Genomic DNA, 20,974 nt, shown 5'->3' with positions numbered 1-20,974 from the left:
TTTGATATATTTTTCTTTGTTCAAGAGGCTCTTTGTTATTTTCAGGGGTTTTTTGGTGATTTTTTTTTGTAAGAATATCAAAGTACCATAAGACTTCATTTTTAGCTCACCTGGCCATGTGCAACTTTGAAAATCTTCTTCTCAAAAACCATTGCACAGAATTCAATGATAGATGGCATATTTGTTCCTTAGGGTATCCCACACAAAATGACCGTTTGGATTTTTTTCATTTGAGAAATAACATAGCCACCATTACAAAAAATAGAACATAGGGGTCAGAAGGCAGTATTTTGCAAATAACTCAAAAACCGTTGCTTTCAGCAAATTTCAGACAGGGTTAAAAGTGTTCAGCATGATGAGAGCTATCTGTGCTCAAACTTTCATTTTAATCTGTTAAGCCATGTTGTAGTTTTTTTGCTTTTTTTTAATGTTATTTCTTTAAAAAATCTTCTCCTCTGACACTACTTGACCAATTTCAACCAAACTTGGTATGAATGTTTCTTGGGATATCCTTCTTAGAACTGACATGAGGATTTTGATCCATCAAAAAACATGGCTGCTGTTTCTAAAATAGAACATAGGGGGCAAACAGTAGTTTTCGGCATATTATATCTCCAAATTTCCAAAACCATTAGGTTTAGCCAAATTCTTTCAATTACAGAAATGATCCTTATTATAAGGCTTACAAAATTCTCCTGGGATCAAAGTTGTCAGACAACTCCTTGTTAGAGTTATAACCATTTAAAGCTGAAAAATGACTTTTTTAGCTCACCTGGTCGAAGGCCATGTGAGCTATTGCCATCACTTGGCGTCCGTTATTGTCGTTGTCGTTAACAATTTTTCAAAACTCTTCTACTCTGACACTACTCGACCAATTGCAACCAAACTTGGTATGAATGTTCTATAGGGTATCCTGCATAGAACTGATGTGGGGATTTTTGATCCGTTGATAAACATGGTGCGGTTACTAAAAATAGAACATAGGGGTCAGACGGTAGTTTTTCGCATATATCTCCAAAACAGTTAAGTTTAGCCAAATTCTGACAGGAATTAAAGTGTTCAGCATGATGAGATCTATCTGCAGTCAAATTTTCCTTTTAATCTGTTGAGCCATGTTGGAGTAATTGCCCTTTTTTAACGTTTTTTTGCAATATTTTTAAATTTTATTTTTTTTACGTCCAATCTTGTAAAACAGAATCGTACATTGTTATGTCAAGTTAGGAAAGGATCTTATTGTGCTATTGCCATCACTTGGCGTCCGTCGTCGTCTGTTTTAACAATTTTTCAAAACTATTATTTTCTGACACTACTCGACCAGGTGGAACCAAACTTGGAATGAATGTTTCTTGGGGTATCCTGCGTAGAACTGACATGAGGATTTTTGATCAGTTGAAAAAAATGGCCACTGTTACTAAAAATAGAACATAGGGGTCAAACAGTAGTATTTTGCATATATCTTCAAAACCGTTAGGTTTAGCGAAATTATTTCAATTGCTGAAATGACCATTATTGTAAGGCCTTCAAAAGTCTTCAGGGATCAAAGTTGTCAGGTGACTCTTGTAAGAGTTATTGCCCCTGAAAGATGAGAATGACGTTTATATTACAGTACAGTTTTCAGCCAATATCTTGAAAACTACAACAGATAGAAACTTTTAAATGCTGATATGGTCCTTATGATAAGTCCTACAAAAGTCTTCTTAAGTGAAAATTGTTGGACGACCCCTTTATAATCGTATTGCCCCTGAAAGGCAAAATTTAACCAGGTAAGCGATTCAGGCTCCTGGGAGCCTCTTGATTGTAGAATTTAAAACTTGTGTTATCTCACTAAGAAAATGTCCCTGTTTGCAATACATAAGGCACTTGAGTTAGATTATTTCAATTTAGGTATTTAGTAAAAATTATCTTTCTTAAACAGTCATTCTTGGCACTCAGTATTACCATTTTCAACACAATTGTAAGATATTACAATAAGCCATAACTAATTTTAGCTTCTTTACAAAATAAAATATACATGTAATTTGATGAAAAGTCTACACTTGTACCTTAACAGATTATGCCTTCTGTACATGTACCTAAAGAAACAAAATTGTATTTTCAGTCTAAACATGTGTACAACTTGTACGGAAATGCATTTGCATGTACATCTATACCTCTCCTGGTGGTCATATGCAGACCAAGACCTAGTTTTCCTTTTATTATCTCTCTTTTCAGTTGTATAATCCTTTTATTTCATTATCATATATTACACATAATTGCTGAGTACAGAAACAAATTTAATTCTTACCGGTCTCGATACAGACCCAGATGTAGGTTTGGAGAGAGATAATATAAGAAGAGTATTAACAAAGAATTAAGCAACCCTGTTGACTCAAATCCCGAAACTTTTCCAAATCTGATAAATAAACCTTGATCAGTCATCAAACTGTACGACTAACGAACCTATACCACTCTATACATTTAAAGAATATTTTGAAAAGCTTGCTCATGTAGAAGGCGATGCTAATACTTTTCATCAGAATATTTCAGGTAAATTTGACAGCTTAAAAATAGCTATGATCTCAAAGCTGAAAATTTTTCTGTGTAAGTTTTGGTATATTATGGTTTTAAACTAGTTACGTTTACATGTATGACATTTTGAGAAAATCACTCTTTTTCACAATTTTAACATGTTTTTTTTTTATATTTTAACAAATTCAAAAACTGGAAAAGTACATTATCTTGAGAAAAGTAGTTTGAATCTCTATAAAGTTGTACCACATGGTTACACTAGTCTGGTAAGATTTTGATTATGAGGCTAGTTATTCTAATTGTTTGCCAATAAGGAAATAAAACCAACATTTTCCTGGTTTCAGGTTAATGACCCTAATTTAAGTACACGATAAAAGTAATGGATATCTATAAAAATTTATTTCAATGATTAGGAAGGTTTTGATTTACTTTTACCACTTTGGCCAAAAATTAAGTTAACATTATTTAAATTTCCTTTTTAGCTCACCTTGCCCAAAGGGGATTTGTGATTTCGAAAAACATGACCACCATTACTTAAAAGAGGGCATAGGGGCCTGACAGAGGTTCTGGCACATATATCTACAAAACTGTTAAATTTGACAAAATTCTGACATGGGGTGAACGTGTACAGCATGTTGACATTTGTCTGTGTTCATATTTTGTGTAAATTTTTAGAGCAGTTGGAGTTATTGCCCTTTTATGACTTCTTTTTGATATTTTTTATGTTATTAAAAGATTCTGGATAATTAATCTGATAGTTCCTTAGGTATGAGCTTTTGCAATTTATATCCAAGAAATAACATGGCTGCTTTTACAAAAAAAATAATGTTGCTAATCAAGCCTCTTGTTTATGTCTAAATGACCATATAGGAAATATAAGTAAAAATTACATTTTAAGTAGCAGTCTTTGTAAGAATCATGCAAATTCTCCAAAAATGTGATACACCTCTAAAAAGGCTACATTTTTTTATTTTTGTTATTAAATTGCGTTATAGGTCTATATGATTAAATGTATAATTATTCATTCAAATCTGCCTGCTCTTAGGAGATAATCAACAATGAAAATGCTATAGATTCTATTGTATTTGAGTGTCATTTACAGTTATCTTCCTTAATGTTGAAATCTACAGTGCATTCTATATAATTTTTATCTAATAAGAACACGGGTTATATGAAAAACTGAATATTTATTTCTGTTTACTATGGCAATTCAAACAAAATATCAAAAATAAAAATATGTAGGCTTTTAATCCATGAATCACATTTTGCATGATTCTTAGCTGGAGTGCTATTTAATTTGTTTACTTATTAGAAATAAAATGACAATGAAGCAGCAATTATCACATTTGTAGGACTAAAAACCAAAGGCCCAAGTAATTAAACTTTGTAAAAAGATTATGGTGATCCCTGTCAGAGGCAACCTCTGTGTGATATTATTATCAAGTTCTTGCCTTCAGTTAAGTTTATTAAATCGAAAGTCAATCCAAGCCAGACCTCATATCAAACAAAATAAGCTTTATTTTAAGTGGACAAGTTCATGACAACTATAACATAAGATCTTAAGACCTTTTATAACCAAGATACATAAATAGCTATACAGTGCATGCATACATTTATAATACGTTGACAAAACAATAAGACAAACATTTATAATAAGACAAAGACACATACAGCTCACAAACATAAGTAGCAATACAAAGCAAAGCAAGCAACGGAACTAAAAGCATAAAGGAAGAAACAAAACAAAAATAAAATCAACTGAAATATTGTTTCAGGGGCGCTGCTCCAGGCATGGATTAACAGTCGCTACACAATTTTCCCTCCTAGCTTGAAATCATGGCTTTGAACTGATTGAAGTTCGAGAACTGCTTGAAGTTTTCGGGCAGAGAATTCCATAGGGCTGGAGCAGCGTACCAGAATGATTATTTCCCATGCCTTGTTGTTTTAACATGTGGTACCTGTAATAAGTCATAGTCCATGGGCTGGGAGGGTCCAATATTCTCAGATTCTTTCTCAGTATAAGCCTATATTTGTATCCCACTGAATTTTGACGATTTTCGTAGTCAGAATTAATCCAAAAAAGCGAAAAATGGATTTTTTTTATTATTCCGTAAAAAGTCAAATGAATTCGACTAAATACGAGTTATTGCTCAATTAAAACGTCTCAAATTTGTTATCATTCGATAGATAATATAATATTCTACAAAAAAAACACGAAAAATTAATTTTCAAGAAAGAATTGCCAAAACATTTTTAAAATATTACCCCCTACCCCTAGAAAACTGGTCTCGGTATCAAACAGAATTATTAGCACTGTAGAACTCATATTTTAGGCATTCATAATTAACTGAGATGATGATGTACCCAACATACCTCATCAATTCAGACGCTAAGATTTGCCTTTTCGGGTGATAATTACTATAAAATCGAAAAATGGGAATTTTCAGAATTTCAGAATATCTTTTATATCACCCGGGATGGCCATTTTTTTTCAGAATACCGTAGTATGAACAAGCTCTGATACAGTATATTAATATAGTGTCTTAGATTCCAAATGAGCCCGAGTAATAATTATTTGATCTTCTCCAAGTCAAGTTAGGTGAAAAATTGCCACCCCAACCAATGATAAAAAAAACCCTACTTCAAACAAGCTTTTGCATATTCAAACACATCTATGTAGCATCTAAGCTTTCTAATGAACCAAAGCAATGCATAATTTAACATATTCCAGGCCATACAGGCGAAAGAATAGTACCCCATACCACCTAAATTTTTTCTGAAAACCAACAATTTGTATGTGGTAGATTAGCATTTTTTAAATAGTGTTGGATACATGTATGCCAGTCATTCTTCAAAGTTGCTTCTTTGAAAACTCATATGTATAAAAAATAATGATAGCATGCAAACAAAATCATGTTAAAAATGTGATATTTTAAACAAAAATATACAATTAACGTGCTAAAATGTGTGATAATATGTTCGTTCTTACATTATCCTTTTTGATATTTTGTCGTCTTTGAGACAATTAAAGCATATTTGCTAGACAATGTGATTGGCACGTACAGTTGTTGTATGCTAAAAACGATCATTTTCTTTCTCATAGGGGCAAATTTTAGTGGATAGGGGTACCCTTGTTTCGTTTAATTGTACTTTGGTTTGGCTCATTAGAAAGGCGAGATGCTACATAAATGCGTTTGAATATACAAAAGCTTGTTTGTAGTAGGGTACTAGAAAAAATGCCCATTACAGGTGAAATGAAAGAAAATACGAAATTTCCGAAAATTTCACATGTAATGAAAACTCATTATTGTCACATTGAAACTGAAAAATACTCGCCTGAAATGAGAAGATATATTGAGTGCATCGAAAATTAAAGCAATAGTACACAACATGACTATTGTACACTGTTTATATGTCAAAAATTATCATTTTAGTTCATGTTGAGGTATTTATTTTCATGGGTAGGGGTGACAATTTTTCACCTAATTGGATTTGGAAAAGTTCATATATTTATTACTCGGGTTATTAGAAAGCTAAGACACTTCATAATAGTGTTTGAATATACAAAAGCTTGTTTGAAGTACGGTATTTGAAAAAGAGCCAATTACAGGTGAAATGGAAGAAAATCTGAAATTCCGAAAATTCTTTTTTTTTATGAAAAACTCGTTATTGTCATTATTGATTTATTTCATAAAACTGGAAATGTTCCGGAATTTCATAATTTCTTCCATTTTACCGGTAATGAAATTATGAAACATTGGGGCAGATGTCCTGGAATACGTTTAATTTTGCATTGCTTTGGCTCTTTGGAAAGGTAAGATGCTACATAAATTCGTTTGAATATACAAAAGTATGTTTGAAAAAAAGCCCATTACAGGTGAAATGGAAGAAAATATGAAATTCCGAAAATTTCCCGTTTTATAAAAAAAAATCATTATGGTCACCTTGAAACTGAAAAGTACATGCCAGAAATGGTCAGGTATGTAGAATACATCGATATATAAAATACAAATATCCAACATGTCTTTTTTACATCAATTATGTGCAAAAAATCAACATTTTTGCTCATGTTGAGGTATTCTTTTCATGGGTGGTGGTGGCATTTTTTCACTTGACTTGGCAAAGTTCAAATATTTATTACTTGGGCTCATTAGAAAGCTAAGATACTATATAATCGTATTTGAATATACAAAAGCTTGTTTGAAGTAATGTATTTGAAAAAATGTAAAATGGAAGAAAATATGAATTTCTGAAAATTTCCTTTTTATGAAAACTCATAATTGTCGCATTAAAACTGAGAAATATGTGCCTGAAATGAGAAAATATGTTACATACATCGATGATTCAAACAGTTGTACCCAACATCTGTTGTACGCCGTTTATATGCCAAAAAATATCATTTTAGTTCGTGTTGAGGTCCACGGCCACCGGATGTCCCTTTTATATGGAAGTCTATTTCTGTCATTGTGATCAATAAAAGTCGCGAAAAATTATCTCGAAAAGTCGTGATAATTGGGGTATTTTGTCGACATAAATGACAATTTTATCTCAAAAAGACAAGATAATTTTTTGCAATAGTTAAGATAATTATGTCGACGGTCCGATGTAATTACATGAATTATCGCGACTTTTAGGGAACCGACAACTTGTGCCTTTGACATAAAATATTTTCACAATAAATTATGACAACTTTATACTAATACGACGACTTTATGTGCTAATTATCATGACAAATCGTGATATATTATCTCAACTGGTCGTAAAAGTTATGATATATGTCGACATAAACTATCGTAATCTGAGAATTTAAAGTTGTGGAAATGCCAACTAGTGTCAACAACATAACATGTGAATTGCGATATATAATGTTGACTTTTTCGTGAATTAACTTGCCTTATTGACTTAATATCTCGACAAAAGCTAGTTTTTCGTGGTAAGTAACGATAAATTATCGCGAAACTTCGCGTTCGTCGAAATAATATGTCAACAATTCAAGTTATTTCACAAAAAAAGTCAACATGATTTATCACAATGCAAAAATTTTGTAGCTGACACTACTTGGCATTTTCATAACTTTAAACTATAAAATTGCGATAGTTTATGTCGATAGATATCAATACGTTCACGATAAGTTGAGATAACTTTCCTCCATTTTGTCACCATAATTAGCTCTGATGTCGTGATATTGGTAAAAAGCTATTGCGAAAATATTTATGTCGAAGCTACATATTGGCATGACTCTCTATAAGTCGTGATAATTAACTCGAACGGTCGACATAATTATCTTAACTATCACGAAAAATTATCGTGACTTTTTGAGATGAAATTGTCATTTATGTCGACAAAATATCCCAATTATCACAACTTTTCGAGATAATCTTTCGCGACTTTTACTTATCACGATGACAGAAATAGACTTCCATAGTCCTGTACTAACATACATCGTGTACTAATTTACAGCCCTAGATTAATCCTACGAGGAGGATTTTTATATGGCCGAGTGGTCTAGGGCGCTGGACTTTGTGCAGGCGGTGCTGCCATAGATGTCACAGCGGTACGAGTTCGAGTCCCGCGGAGGGAACGACCAAAAATTTGCATCGCAAATTTGACAGTTCTAACATCGTTGGGAATTTTTCAGACCTTATATATATATATTGTTATCTAGGAATAACTTCAAAATGCAGTGGAAAGTGCAATTCAAGTTAGCATCCATTATTTTAAAAACAAGAAAATCGATGTTTAAGATAAAAAAAAAGACCGTGGGATTAAATAACCCCTGCAAAATTATTTGACTCATTGGTTTTACTCAAAGTATTGTATAGCAACGAAGGCTGGGGCATTGAATATGCCTATAAAATCTCAAGTGATAGCTCTGAACAATATGAAAAATTTCATACCAAATTCATAAAAGCAATTTTGGCTTCTAACGCTGCTAATCTTTCTGAGCTGGGTCGTCTCCCAATCAAGTAAAAAATCATTATGTATGCAGTGAAGTTTCTAAATCATGTTATACTATCAAGTAATACCTTGGTGAATGAGATATATACATTGGAAAACAACTCCTGGGCTAAAATCATGAAGACTTGTCTTCAAAATCTTGGTTTTGCACATTTGACTTCTTTTAATACTAATTTTAAGTCACATTTGACTCAAATGCGAAACGTAGCTCTGACTATTTTATTGTATTTTTTTAACGTTCTAGATCGCAAAATAAAAAAAAAAGATCAAGAGTTACGATTTCGCAGCTGATTTTACTCAAGACCAAAATGCCTTGATTATTGAATCAAAGAAACTCTCCCTTTTCAAAACCTTTTTTCTTTCACTTGATCGCGCATACAATGTTAAACAAATTGAATCCTGTATAACTGTAGATCTTACATAGCCAGTTTAAGTTCTTACTACCTTGAAATCGAAGGTAGACATAATAACTTTAACAGAGAAGATGTGTGAAAATTCTCTCATAGAAGATGAACAAAATTTTATTTGGGAATGTTCTGTGTTTTCAAAAGAAAGAGAAGTTTTCTCTCTTAAATATAAATTGTATCAACCTTGGTGGGGAAAATTTCATTAAAATAGTAATGAATAATGGAACCAAAAATGTTTCTGCTCAGCTACTGTAGAATTATTTGTATGTATACATATATTTTGTAAATTGTATAATGCGAATTTGGGTCTTAACCAATTATTGTAATTCAATATTTTATATTTAGTATTTTAAATCGTATGAGATATCTAAAATGTGGAAAAAATATGAAAACAGCATGCCATAGCATTTCGAGTTGTCTCGCCTTTATCAGATTCCCCAATGCTGCAATATATCATTAATAAATTCATTCAGCTATAGATAAAGAACACTATTTTTTTTTCTGGCTGAATGCACAACAAACTGTAACATAAAATTGTGTTTGCAAGTTCTTGTATTCGTGAATACTCGCCTGACCAGTGCTCGATAATTTTTCGCATTGATAATGATGTATTTAATTTCAACGCTTGTACAAACATTTAAATATAGTTCTTTCAAAAGATACGTCATCAGCGGGCAAACTTAATATTCCGATTACAGAGCATCACCTAATTTTAAAACCACTGCTCGATAATGAAATAAACCTGGAAGACGGTAACGACCGTAACTTTAGAAAATTTAACGGTTTACAATGTTCATTTTGCTGATAAATATTTAAGCTGTGTATTAAAGACTTGGGTTATTCACATTTGAAATATTTTTGGACAACTGAACTAAATTACTATTACATTTTTCGTTAACAAAGCAATGGCATCAACAAGGGTCTGTCTGGTTTTAGTGTACACATTTGGAAATTCGACTTGCATTCATGGAAAAGGGAAGAAAAGGTGGTTATTCTCCTTCAAAAGAACCACCGTTCACAGTTACAGTTATTTACCTGTTAGTCAGAGTGACCTTTTCCTGAACCTTTGCACAAGGGGCTGCTCAAACGTATTGATAGATTACCCTGTGGCTTATATGAAAATATCAATCTATTATTGAAATTATCGTCTGCCAAAAAGCCCCACCGCACGATGTCAATCATTTTTCTTATAGAATTCAGTTTTATATTGTAACATGATAATATGAAACACGATCATATAAAGACAAATCGCTTTTTTCAGGCCTTTTTTGCCGATTTCTTTTTCAAAAGGCGATGTGAAATCGCACTGAAATGTCAATTTGCAGTTATTTTTATCGGACACTAGACGTTATTTTAATGCGCTTAGATGGACCAATGTCACGAGTATTTGTATGTGACGAAAACGGTATTGACTGACATGATGATTCGGACCATACGGAAAATGGACCATTACAAAAACGGACTACAAATATGAAAAAATATGTTCCTGTGCGCGTTCTTATGACATATACTGGTGATTGCGCATTCTTATGACATATACTGGTGATTTAAATCTAGCCAAACTATCCTCATGGAAAAAGGGCAGAAAAGCCTGGTATCAGATTAAAAAAATCATGTCTTTTGGCATTTGTCATGGTCCGTTTTTGTTATGACCCGATTCATCATTCATTCCATCCGGGCAACCTGTCTTGTTAAAATGTCTCGGCGTGCTGAAGGACAGCTTTTCATCGGTAGACTCAGCAAATCAACAAGAGTCAGAGATTTAGAGGATGTTTTTGAACCATATGGCCGTATGACAAGATGTGAAGTGAAATATGGTAATAATGAACGTTTTTTTTTGTTCTTTGAAGTTTTCTCATCGCCCAGTTTTAATGAAATTCAAAATGGCGACTGGCACAGCATTTGTTTGGAAGTATTTTGAAAGTTACCACTGCATTTTTTGTTCTCGTATTGGTCAAATAGTACTCGTTGCCATTCGATTTTTCGTTTCCTTTAGGACCTTATTTGTTACTAGCAAGCTTCAAGAATATGATGCATATTTTTGACAGACATTAAGGAGGTAGACCTATACTCGGCGTCACATAAATAACATACTGTTAAAAATTGAATAAAAATATTTTCTACGACTTTATTGACACCTACCGTCGTTTAAATTGTCTTAAATGACTTGCTCATTCGTTTAGCCAAACGGCTTCTCCCTAAACAAGTCGCTTATTAGCTTAAATCATGCGTAACAAATTGTTACGGGAAAATCCAATACTAATATCCGCCATGTTGGTTTCTACGGGACGATTTGTTTACAAACGAAGTTCGTAAGTTCCTGTCGAACTCCGGTGACAATCGTCTGCTTGATCAATTTCTCGGTATTGTACGTTGTTTGCGTAAAATAAATCCAAGATATCCGAAATAACGCCGAAGTGCATTCTGGGTTCTTCGGTTTTTGGACAAACCATTTAAACGTAAACAACATCTCCTAGCAACCCGATCACTGTAAACATGGCCGACTTTTTACAATGTAAATATTGGCACCTAGAATTAAAATCTGACCGGAATTTAACGATTCATTGTTTAGGGAGAAGCCGTTTGGCTAAACGAATGAGCAAGTCATTTAAGACAATTTAAACGACGGTAGGTGTCAATAAAGTCGTAGAAAATATTTTTATTCAAATTTTAACAGTATGTTATTTATGTGACGCCGAGTATAGGGTTAGGGAAACAACTGCAAGATGTACCACCAAACCTCTTTCAAAACTTTTAACTTCTATACTCACAACTGTCAAAGAAGGTCTGCAGTCCTACCATAACACTTGTTACTCCCATAGTGATATTAATTCATTGTGGATCCTGAAAAATTCGAAAGATCTTTTGGAGACAATCAGTTTCAAGACTGTTATCTGAATATATTAGCATTAAAACCTATGATTTTTCAACACTGTATACTTCTATTCTCCATTCTCAGTTAGAATCCCAACTTAAAAACATTATACATCGCTGTTTTTCCTAAAAAGATGGTACACCTAGATACAAATATATAGTTCTTGGTAGAAATTCCTCATACTTTGTAAGAAATAATTCCAAATATACAGAGGAAGATGTTTACAAAATGCTGGAATTTTTAATCGACAGCTTTTTTGCCCAGTGTGGTGGACGTGTTTTCAACAAACCGTTGGCATTCCAATGGGAACAAATTGTGCTCCTTTACTTGCTGACCTATTCCTTCACTCTTATGGAGGTGACTTTGTAGCTGATTTGATCCAAAAGAAAGAATATCGTTTGGCCAGATCCTTTAATCTCAGTTTGCGCTATATAGATTTGTCTACCCGGACTTGACTTTTTATGAGCAACTGTGCGGGTGTTTCTGGTCCATGCTCCCAGTTTTTAGTGGAGTCCGAGTTGCTCATTTGCTTTTGTTACTTAGTATGTATGACTTTAGTTACTTTTGGTCTTTGTTGTGTATGTCCGTTTTCCATGTCTGGTCTTTGACCCTGGAACACGTTCTTTTGATTACCGATATAACCTTGGTTCCCTTGATTACTCTTACAAATCATTGGAACGTTTGTATTCAGCAGTTGACATCAATCTCATGTAAGCATCTAAGTAACTTTGATTGATTTTATTCTGTTTCAAAAGAAAGCTTGATAGGTTTTGGTGAAATTGAATATGATACAAACATATCACTGATTTCAAGATCCCCGTGCAGATCCGGGTGTTAAAAGAATAGGCCTGCAGCAGCACTAAGCTTGTCGTAAAAGGCGACTAAATAGTGCTCAGAACCCTAGCCAGGGGCTAGGGCGCTCTGCCCACAGAGCAACTGGGATGTGTGCCCCAGGGGGTGGAATGGGGTTGTCGGGCTATAATACGGAAAACCTGACTGCAAACCATAGTGGTGCACCGTGTTGGGAAAGATGTCACATTCCACACACGTTAAAGAACCCTACTGTGGTATTCTCCCTGAGTAGGAACCACAGGAGGCTAAATTGCCCGACCGTACCCACCTCTCCCAATTTCCAGTGGCAATCAAAATTTGTCGACCCCATTATCCTTGTGTCCTATCCCTTTTTCATTTCATCATCATTTCATGTTCATCGTCTGAATATAGCTGAAATATTGCTGCTCGGACATTAAACCCCAACAAACAAACTGATTTCAAGAGGTATGTCCCGTACCCTAGGTCTACCTCCTTAAATGAAATTCAGATATTAAATGTTTTGTTACAATATCCCCATAAAAAGCTGCACGAAACACGTAACACAGAGAGTCTGTCCTGTCAAGATTTTCCCCTTTTACTGACTCAAAAATTAAATTTTTTTATATAAAAATATACTGTTTATATTATAGGCTTTAAAAATATGTAAATATTTTTTGACAGATATTTATAGTTTAGAAAAAAATAACGTTGTTTGTTCCCACATCCATTAAGAAATTGAAAACTTTTGGTTGCAAATAGTTCATCCTGTCAAGATTTTGAATTTATTTTTGAATATATTTCAAAAAATATATATCAAAATACAGCAAAAAGTTTAAGCTTTAAGAGTAATCAAGGGAACCAAGGTTATAGCGGTAATCAAAAGAATGTAATCCGGGTACAAAGACCAGACACGGAAAACAGACATACACATCAAAGAACACAGTGTACCTAAAATCATACATACAAAGTAACAAAAGTAAATGAGCAACTCGGACTCCACTAAAAACTGGGAGCATGGACCAGGTGTATTTTAGTAATGCTTTTCTAGAAATACCCACCAAGTTGCTCATAAAAAGTATATGTGTAGGATTTTTGACAGACCTGAAGTAATTTTCAAGTATTTAGTGTTTTGTTACCGTACCCCAGTAAAAAACGACACATTTCACAGAACAGAATAAGTCCATCCAGTAAAGATTTTTCCACTTAAACTGACTCAAAATGAAATAATTTTTATTTCAAAATGTGCCTATGACTATAAGCTTTGAGAATAAGTAAACTTTATTTGACAGGGGTGACATAGTTAATAAATACTGAACTTTATTCACCGACATGTCCCTCATTTCATCACCATTTTCTTATCAGAAAAAGTTCATCCTGTCAAGATTTTCACGTTATTTTTTTCAAAAAAACTTTGTATCAATTAAAAGCACTTTAATTCTTCTTTAAAAATCAATTTATTTTATATATTTTTTAATTCCATTGAGTAAAACTAAAGTTAAAGCCAAAAATATATTGGTAAATGCCTGTCCTGTTTTTTCTCATCCTGTTTTTAGGCCCATATTAATAAGGTTTGGGGCACAGGTCTCTTTGCCTCGGCAATGAATGTTATTGGCCCTTACATTTATACATGTAATTTCCAAGTGTTTAAGTTATATATTGTTTTGGACTGTGAATACTTGAGCAACAAAAAAGAGCAATACATTTATAGAATAAAAACTCATGTGTTATTACATTAATTGCAACATCTATGAAAAAATGTCGTCACTATAATGTAAATTTTTCCACTCCTAACAGTGGAAACTTAGTGTGTGAGTGAAAGCAGTTGAGTTATGTACAGAAAAAATAAGTATATATTTACGTGACCTTTTTCTGCAAACAGAATTTTTTTATTTTTGGATATTTTGTTTTTATCTTTATAAAGGCATCTACGTACATCTTTCTAGTAATAAGTATATGTAAATAGACCATTGACGACTACTACAGGCAGTTGAGTTATATACAGAAGAAATAAATGATGTACATTTTTTGTATTCATGTGACCTTGTTTTGCAAAAATAATTTCTTTTTTATTTCTGGATATTTCACTTTTAACTTCATAAATGCATCTATGTTTTTGGAAATAAGTACATATAAATAGTCCATTGACAACTGCTACAGGCACAAGGGCAAGGTCAAGATTATGTATCAGTGATCAAATTTAAGGGGAAATACTTGCTAAATGCAAGTTGAAATTCAATTTTGGTAGTAGAAATTATTTCTGCTAGCTAAAATTTGCTAGTGGAATACCATATGTCTTGTAGGTAAAGTTTAGAAATAACCCAAAAAACTTAAATTTAACAAGTGTAAATTTTCAGTGCTTGCTAAATTTAGCTGGTGGAAAAAATTCTTAGAATCAATCCATGTGTTTTGAATACTGCGTTGCCTAATTTTGCAAACTGATTAAAAATGTATTTTCTGGATTTGACAACAGTCATGTTTAATCCAGAATTGATGTTAAACCTCGGAAATCATCACACATGATGATGGAGTCCACAAATGATTGAAGAAAAGGATTAAAACACAAAATTGTCCTATGACGTAAATCTGACCTCCAAGACTTTTGTGAACACTTGTAGAATATCAAATTACTATTTCGTAAATCATTATAATTCTAGCGTTTTAATTTGGTGGAATCACTGTGGATGGAAATAGTGACTCCACTGTGAAAAGTGGAGAAATTAAAATTTAGGTTGATGGTAGTGTACATGTAAAGTTAATACATGTCCTGCATGTAGATTGGTGAAAATCTTAAAATACTACAATGTATAGAATACATACAAATGTTCTTGTTACAATGAAGTAGTAATAATATTATTTTTATTTCTTCTTAGGTGCTGAAATGGGTAAGATTGTCTTAATTCTGTAAATGTCAGTTCTGTCAATTATCATAAGTAACTTCATGTTCTATAAGAATCAGTAATTTATGTGTATTAAAAAATGCAATCCATTGTGCCAAAAGAATTTTTAAAAATGGAAATGTTGATCAGGTACGGAGGCATGATTTCCTTGGAGTGAAGTGTTTTTTAATTTAAAAAAAAAACAAATTTTTATTCGAATTCCATGTAGTAGTTGGTTTGAAGGTATTCACTGTTATGTATTTAAGTTATTCCAGCTTCACATTCTGTTATCTGTAGATTGGTTTATAGCTTTTGCATAACGTATTAATTATTTACATGTATGTAATGTGTTTTGGAAGTTTTTGAACCAGATTTCTGGCCTTATGTACATTTTAGGAGTTACTGATTTATCAAAATACTTTATGTGGTCGAGTCATGCCTGGAACTTCCCTACTGTTTTAGAACACTACACACAAATATAGTCTCAATGCAATTCCTTTTATATAATTCAGTACATCTTTTATAGCCTGTAAATGTTTTTGGCAATTATTCAGCTCATTAATATTATATTATTTCTGCAAATAGAATTAAAGATATAGTCTTCAAAATGATGTGAAGATTTGAGGGACTCCTTTTTGAATGTTTAGTAGTAAATAAGCATTAAGGGAATGAAGTTCTTGCAGTAATTTGTCAAGGATCGTTAAATGTGCTAAGCATGTTCCATTTAATACAATTATCAGTCAAAATATTCATCCTATCATGAATAATTTATTATTAATAAACAGGAAGTGAAGAACAGTGATTTTAACCAAGTAAAATTGGTGGGAAAATTCAAATTGATAAATAGTGTCTAGTTACGAAAAGCTTATGTTGATCAAGGAAATTATTTTCCTAAGGTGAAATCAGTTTTACTTGAGTAAAATTACAGTGTAAGATGATACTTTTGAATGTGATTGAAACAACTTTTGGATAGGTTTAAAAAATTGGGGAAAAGGTGAAAGTGAACAAAATTTGTAAATCCTGTGTGAAGTTGGATTCTGTTTAACTATGATTATATTTTTTACTTCAGAAATCAGTGGTATTGATTGACATTTAGTTTATACATATTTTGAAAAATAGTTCTAAATAATATAAAAAATGGAAAAGTATGATTATAGTTTTATTTTACAACAAGTAATCTTTTAAATTTTGTTCATGCTACAATTTTTGCAAGAATAAAAAAAACAGTGCTAACAGCACTTTGATCTGCTTATGTTTATCATAGGTGGTTGAGTGGGGGTATTCTTAGCATGACATTCATGTAGTGTGCAACATCTTGTTAAGCTTAAAGTAATTTTGAGAATCCGATTTGAAACACCTATTGAAATTTATTGTATACATTTTTATACGTGTATTCTTATACAATTAAAAAAAACTACCTTTTTTAGCATATGGTTTTGTGGATTATGAAGACCGCAGAGATGCAGAGGTAATGACTGTTAAAACCAAGCTTAAATGTATATTTTTTAGGATGATTTTTAAAAAATCTCCATTGGAATGCTTCATAATTTTTGGTTTTTTTTTTTTGTATTTTTGTTCTTTTTTGTTTTTGTTTTGTTTTTGTTTTTATTTTTTTTAGGAATAACATATTCAGTGAAAAAATATTAAAAGTGTAGGAAAAATATTACATTTTGGTATGTGTAAATGTAAAAGAAAACAAAAAATAAACTTAGAAAGTTGAGCTTATTAATTTTTTTAACATTTTAGTTTTGTGTCTTTAGAAAAAAATTTCAATTTTAAGACCAGACATGCTACATTCATAAAGATTAATATGTATCTTGAATTGCAGGAATTATTTGTGCTTCATAGGTGGCATAAAGTCTAAGCTTGAAAAGTTGCAATGAAATCACTTCAGAAATGCATTTCATTTAAAATTGGAAACACTGATTTTTAAACACCTGCTGTCTTCAGTGTGAAACAAATATTACTGGTAAATGTAATGTTCATTTAAAGACATGCTTATGAAGCATATTTCATTGCAACTTGTGTTTTAAAAAAGAGGAATGATTATTTTAAAGTGTGACAATATAATGTTTGATTTTCTGCCACATTAGCAGTGTGTCCCTGCCATGCAACACTGAACAGTACCTAGCCATACCTTCCCAAGGAAGACCAAATAAGCTTCCATATGTCGTCCAAGGAAGACCAAGAGCCTTCCATATGAGCCAAGTTCCAAATAACAAATGTTAAAATAAGTCCCAGTTCAATATATGCCGGCCAGGCCATGGTCAGATTCATACCATCCAATCAGGTGTCAGATACTTCCAATCAGGTTGACTGACCATAGGTTGACCGTACCAAAGGTCATGACCCCCCAAGAGACCAGAGCCAGTTGTTTTACAGTATGTCACACATTATATAATATCTATTATGATCTGTCACTCTCACTTTCTTCATCATCTATGTATGAAAACTTGGTATAAAATTTACTATTGTAAGGTTTGAAACTTTATTATCAAGTTCGTTTATAATATAATGGATTTGTCAAGATCAAAAAGTCTTATATTTTCTTCTTTTTTTTTTTTTTTAACACTCTAATTAAAACTTGTAGGCTCATTCAATAGATCAATGAGAACTTAAACCCTTTCGTAGAATATATAAACATTAAGTTAGGTAATTAGTTTAGACAAGAACATGAACTTAATTGAAGTAAAGACTAAAATACATTAGGGAGTAAAGGTTGGCAACTGTAAATTTGTACCGTATAAGAAAAGCTTAAAGTTAAATTCAGAAAGTTTTTTTTAGTACAATATGTTTATTACAGTGATTAACCTGTTAAAATATAAATTATAATTTTTCTCATCAAAGATTTTAATAAAGAAAATGATCTGTAGTCCCTTTAACAGTGCAACACAGAGAAAGGAACTCCAGACCTCCAACTAAAAACTTAATTTTACTTTTATCTCTTTACAGGATGCTATAAAGTATGAAAATGGTAGAGACATTTGTGGTTCCAGTATTATAGTGGAGTGGTCTAAAGGCAGTCCTCGTCGACCTGTTGTTAGTCGGGTTAGTATTAAGTAGGATAATGGTAAGGTGGAATTTATTGTAATATTATTTCAGCCTTTCTAAAGGTTCAGTTTATTTTCAGAACCGAAACAAGTCATACCGCCCATTTGGTTTGAATCAATAATTACTAGTATCAGAAATTTTCCGGACTTCTGGTCTGGGGTTCCTGATTTTTTTACCGGTCCTGTCACATTTTTACCGTTGATGTCTGACGAACCTTTGGAAAGACTGTTATTACTCATAATAAATGTAACACAAAGTAACTTGTATTGCACATTTTCTGCATTACAATTACCAGTATTGTAATGAAGAATTGTATCTCTACTCTGAAGGAGAGATCGGGATACTGTTTTACCCTTGTCTCTGTTTGGGGTCAATAGCAACTTTTTCGGTCACAGTTCTCTCAACAACTACTCATCACTGTGACTTGAAATTTTAATACACTTTTGTCCCCCTGTGACGCATCACGCGGGGAAATGTAATGCAGGACGTCCATCCTTTCTTTTCCACACTTTTTTTGTAATGCTCCTACCAAATAAGTTTGTTTTTGGTAGCCATATTATGAAGAGTCACAGATTAAGTTCAACTTTGGTTATGGTTAAATGATTTTTACTGAAGTTACAGCTCTTGAACTTAGAAAATTTCAGTGAATTTAAAGTTTTCCGCACTTTTTTTAATAATGCTTTTACCAATCGATTTTATCTTTTGTATGTATTGTAACATTACATTGACACTAATAAAGGAGGGAATTTGTTGGCTGAAATGTATCTTTATATGTGGGAGGGACATTGAGACGCTTTTCTTTTATTCTTGTAGGTATGTATGCATGATTGAATGAATGTTTTAAACACACCTGCAATGTTTCTATATATAGATCAAACAATACCAGACAATGTGTACTGATTGTATGTACTCTATTTAGTAATATTTAAATTAAATTATAGCAAGGTTATGATGAGTGCTACAGATGTCACAGAACAGGTCATTGGGCTAGAGATTGTCCTGATGACAGATATTATGGTTTCAGGAGACCTGGTGGTAGAAGTGGTGGACGCTACAGGTCGCCGTCTCCCAGAAGACGGAGAAGGTTAGTAATACAAGGAGAACTTGTTGCAGCAGGGTTTAGTTTGGTAAATCTTTTAACAATGTTTAACTGATAAAACAAATTACAGTTCTTATGTTTTGTTTTGTTTTTTTTTAATTTCAAGCAAGTGTTATAATTAGTCTAATTGTTATAGGAAGTTTTCTTCTGGCTAGCATTGAAAATCTTTAAAAAAAATATCATTGAGATGATTGCTCACTTATATTGCAGAAACACATGCTTTCTTATTACTTGCGTATATTTTTAAAGTAATCTTGCACATTTCTCATTTTTGATTCCTCAATTTGTAGATCACGCTCCAGGTCACGTGACAAAAGGCGGCGATCACGTAGTAGATCACGCAGTGGAGACAGACGGAGATCTAGGTCAAGGAGCAGGGATCGCAGTCACAAAAGAAGGAGTTCTAAAAAAAGTGAATCCCGAAGCAAATCAAGGTCAAAAAGCAAAAGCCGGTCGAAATCTCGGAGTCCTTCAAGGAGTCGGACACCTAATGAAAATGTTAATGGAGGAGGCAATGAGAGGTCACCCTCAAGATCAAGGTCAAGGAGTCGTAGCCGGTCTAGAAGTGGGTCAGAGAGATGACTAACTTCACTCTAACTCCAAACTAATGTTTTATTGTGTACATTTTACAAAAGTGCAGCTCCGTTTTATGTCTTATAAGATTTAAAAGTAAGCTATTGGATATAGCAATGTAACCTTGCCTCAGTCATTTTGTTGTGCTGATTATTTTATAATAGAGTAGGGCATTTTACAGTTGACTCTCTTCATTGAATTAAGATTAACATTTCAGATGAGACTTAAGATGATAGGAAATACTTTTATCTTTTAATACTTGAGATGTTTTTCTTCACTTTGTGTGGTTTAGAAATAACATTTAATTTTATATGCTTCCATTTTTATGTTGTTCTCTCAGGACAGATGAAATGTGTTCATCAGTCATTTATCATATAATAAAGAATTGGATACATGTGAAGTGTACTATTTCCGTGAAGAAAAGAAAAATTTAAACAAGAAGGTCATGTGTGTAACTAATCTTTTGTTATGTTATGAATGCTGGGAGATTATCTTTCCAACCTTCTTTGAAAGGAGGGAATAAAGAAGTTGTTTTACACTTGGTTTTTAACATAACTTGAGTAACTTTGAAGAAATGAAAGGAACTTGCACTCAACAAAATCTGAGTAAAATTTGATTCCATTTCACTGTTGTAGTCCTGTCAATCTAAAAAAAAGTTAATCCTTCTATCATATGATTAGGGCCCTACCAAGTAAAGTGGTGTTGGCTATAAAGTGATCATTCTGTCCATTACAAACATGTCCTGGCTTTAACTTTTTAGCTCATCTGACCAAAGGCTATGTGAACTATTGCCATCACTTGTCATCCATCATCG

At 32.7% G+C, this 20,974-nt stretch overlaps 1 protein-coding gene across 2 annotated transcripts; it reads left to right on the top strand.

Moving 5' to 3' along the window:
* Positions 1-10,532: 10,532 nt before the first annotated feature.
* On the top strand, positions 10,533-20,554 carry LOC148608995 (uncharacterized). Of its 2 annotated transcripts, XM_088596492.1 has the most exons (5): positions 10,533-10,690; positions 16,865-16,905; positions 18,390-18,485; positions 19,430-19,572; positions 19,878-20,554. In XM_088596492.1, exons 1-5 carry the CDS (start codon positions 10,570-10,572, stop codon positions 20,167-20,169), a joined length of 693 nt encoding a protein of 230 aa, XP_088452618.1. In that variant the 5' UTR covers positions 10,533-10,569; the 3' UTR covers positions 20,170-20,554. The 2 variants fall into 2 exon arrangements, with proteins under 2 accessions (XP_088452618.1, XP_088452619.1); XM_088596493.1 differs by lacking the exons at positions 10,533-10,690; positions 16,865-16,905 and adding an exon at positions 17,012-17,818.
* The last annotated feature ends 420 nt before the right edge of the window (positions 20,555-20,974 follow it).

This window comes from Perna viridis, chromosome 8 (genome assembly GCF_037379345.1).
Source record: "Perna viridis isolate PV_CMFRI_1.1 ecotype Kerala chromosome 8, ASM3737934v1, whole genome shotgun sequence".
NCBI lineage: Eukaryota > Metazoa > Mollusca > Bivalvia > Mytilida > Mytilidae > Perna > Perna viridis.
The sequence above is the reverse complement of the archived record's forward strand: the minus strand, read 5'-3'. Positions and strand labels throughout refer to the sequence as shown.

Coding starts and splice junctions, on each gene's coding strand:
- LOC148608995 (XM_088596492.1), top strand. CDS start 10,570: ATGTCTCGGCGTGCTGAAGGACAGCTTTTCATCGGTAGACTCAGCAAA. Junction 16,906..18,389: donor AAGACCGCAGAGATGCAGAG/GTAATGACTGTT, acceptor ATCTCTTTACAG/GATGCTATAAAGTATGAAAA. Junction 18,486..19,429: donor GTCGACCTGTTGTTAGTCGG/GTTAGTATTAAG, acceptor ATTAAATTATAG/CAAGGTTATGATGAGTGCTA.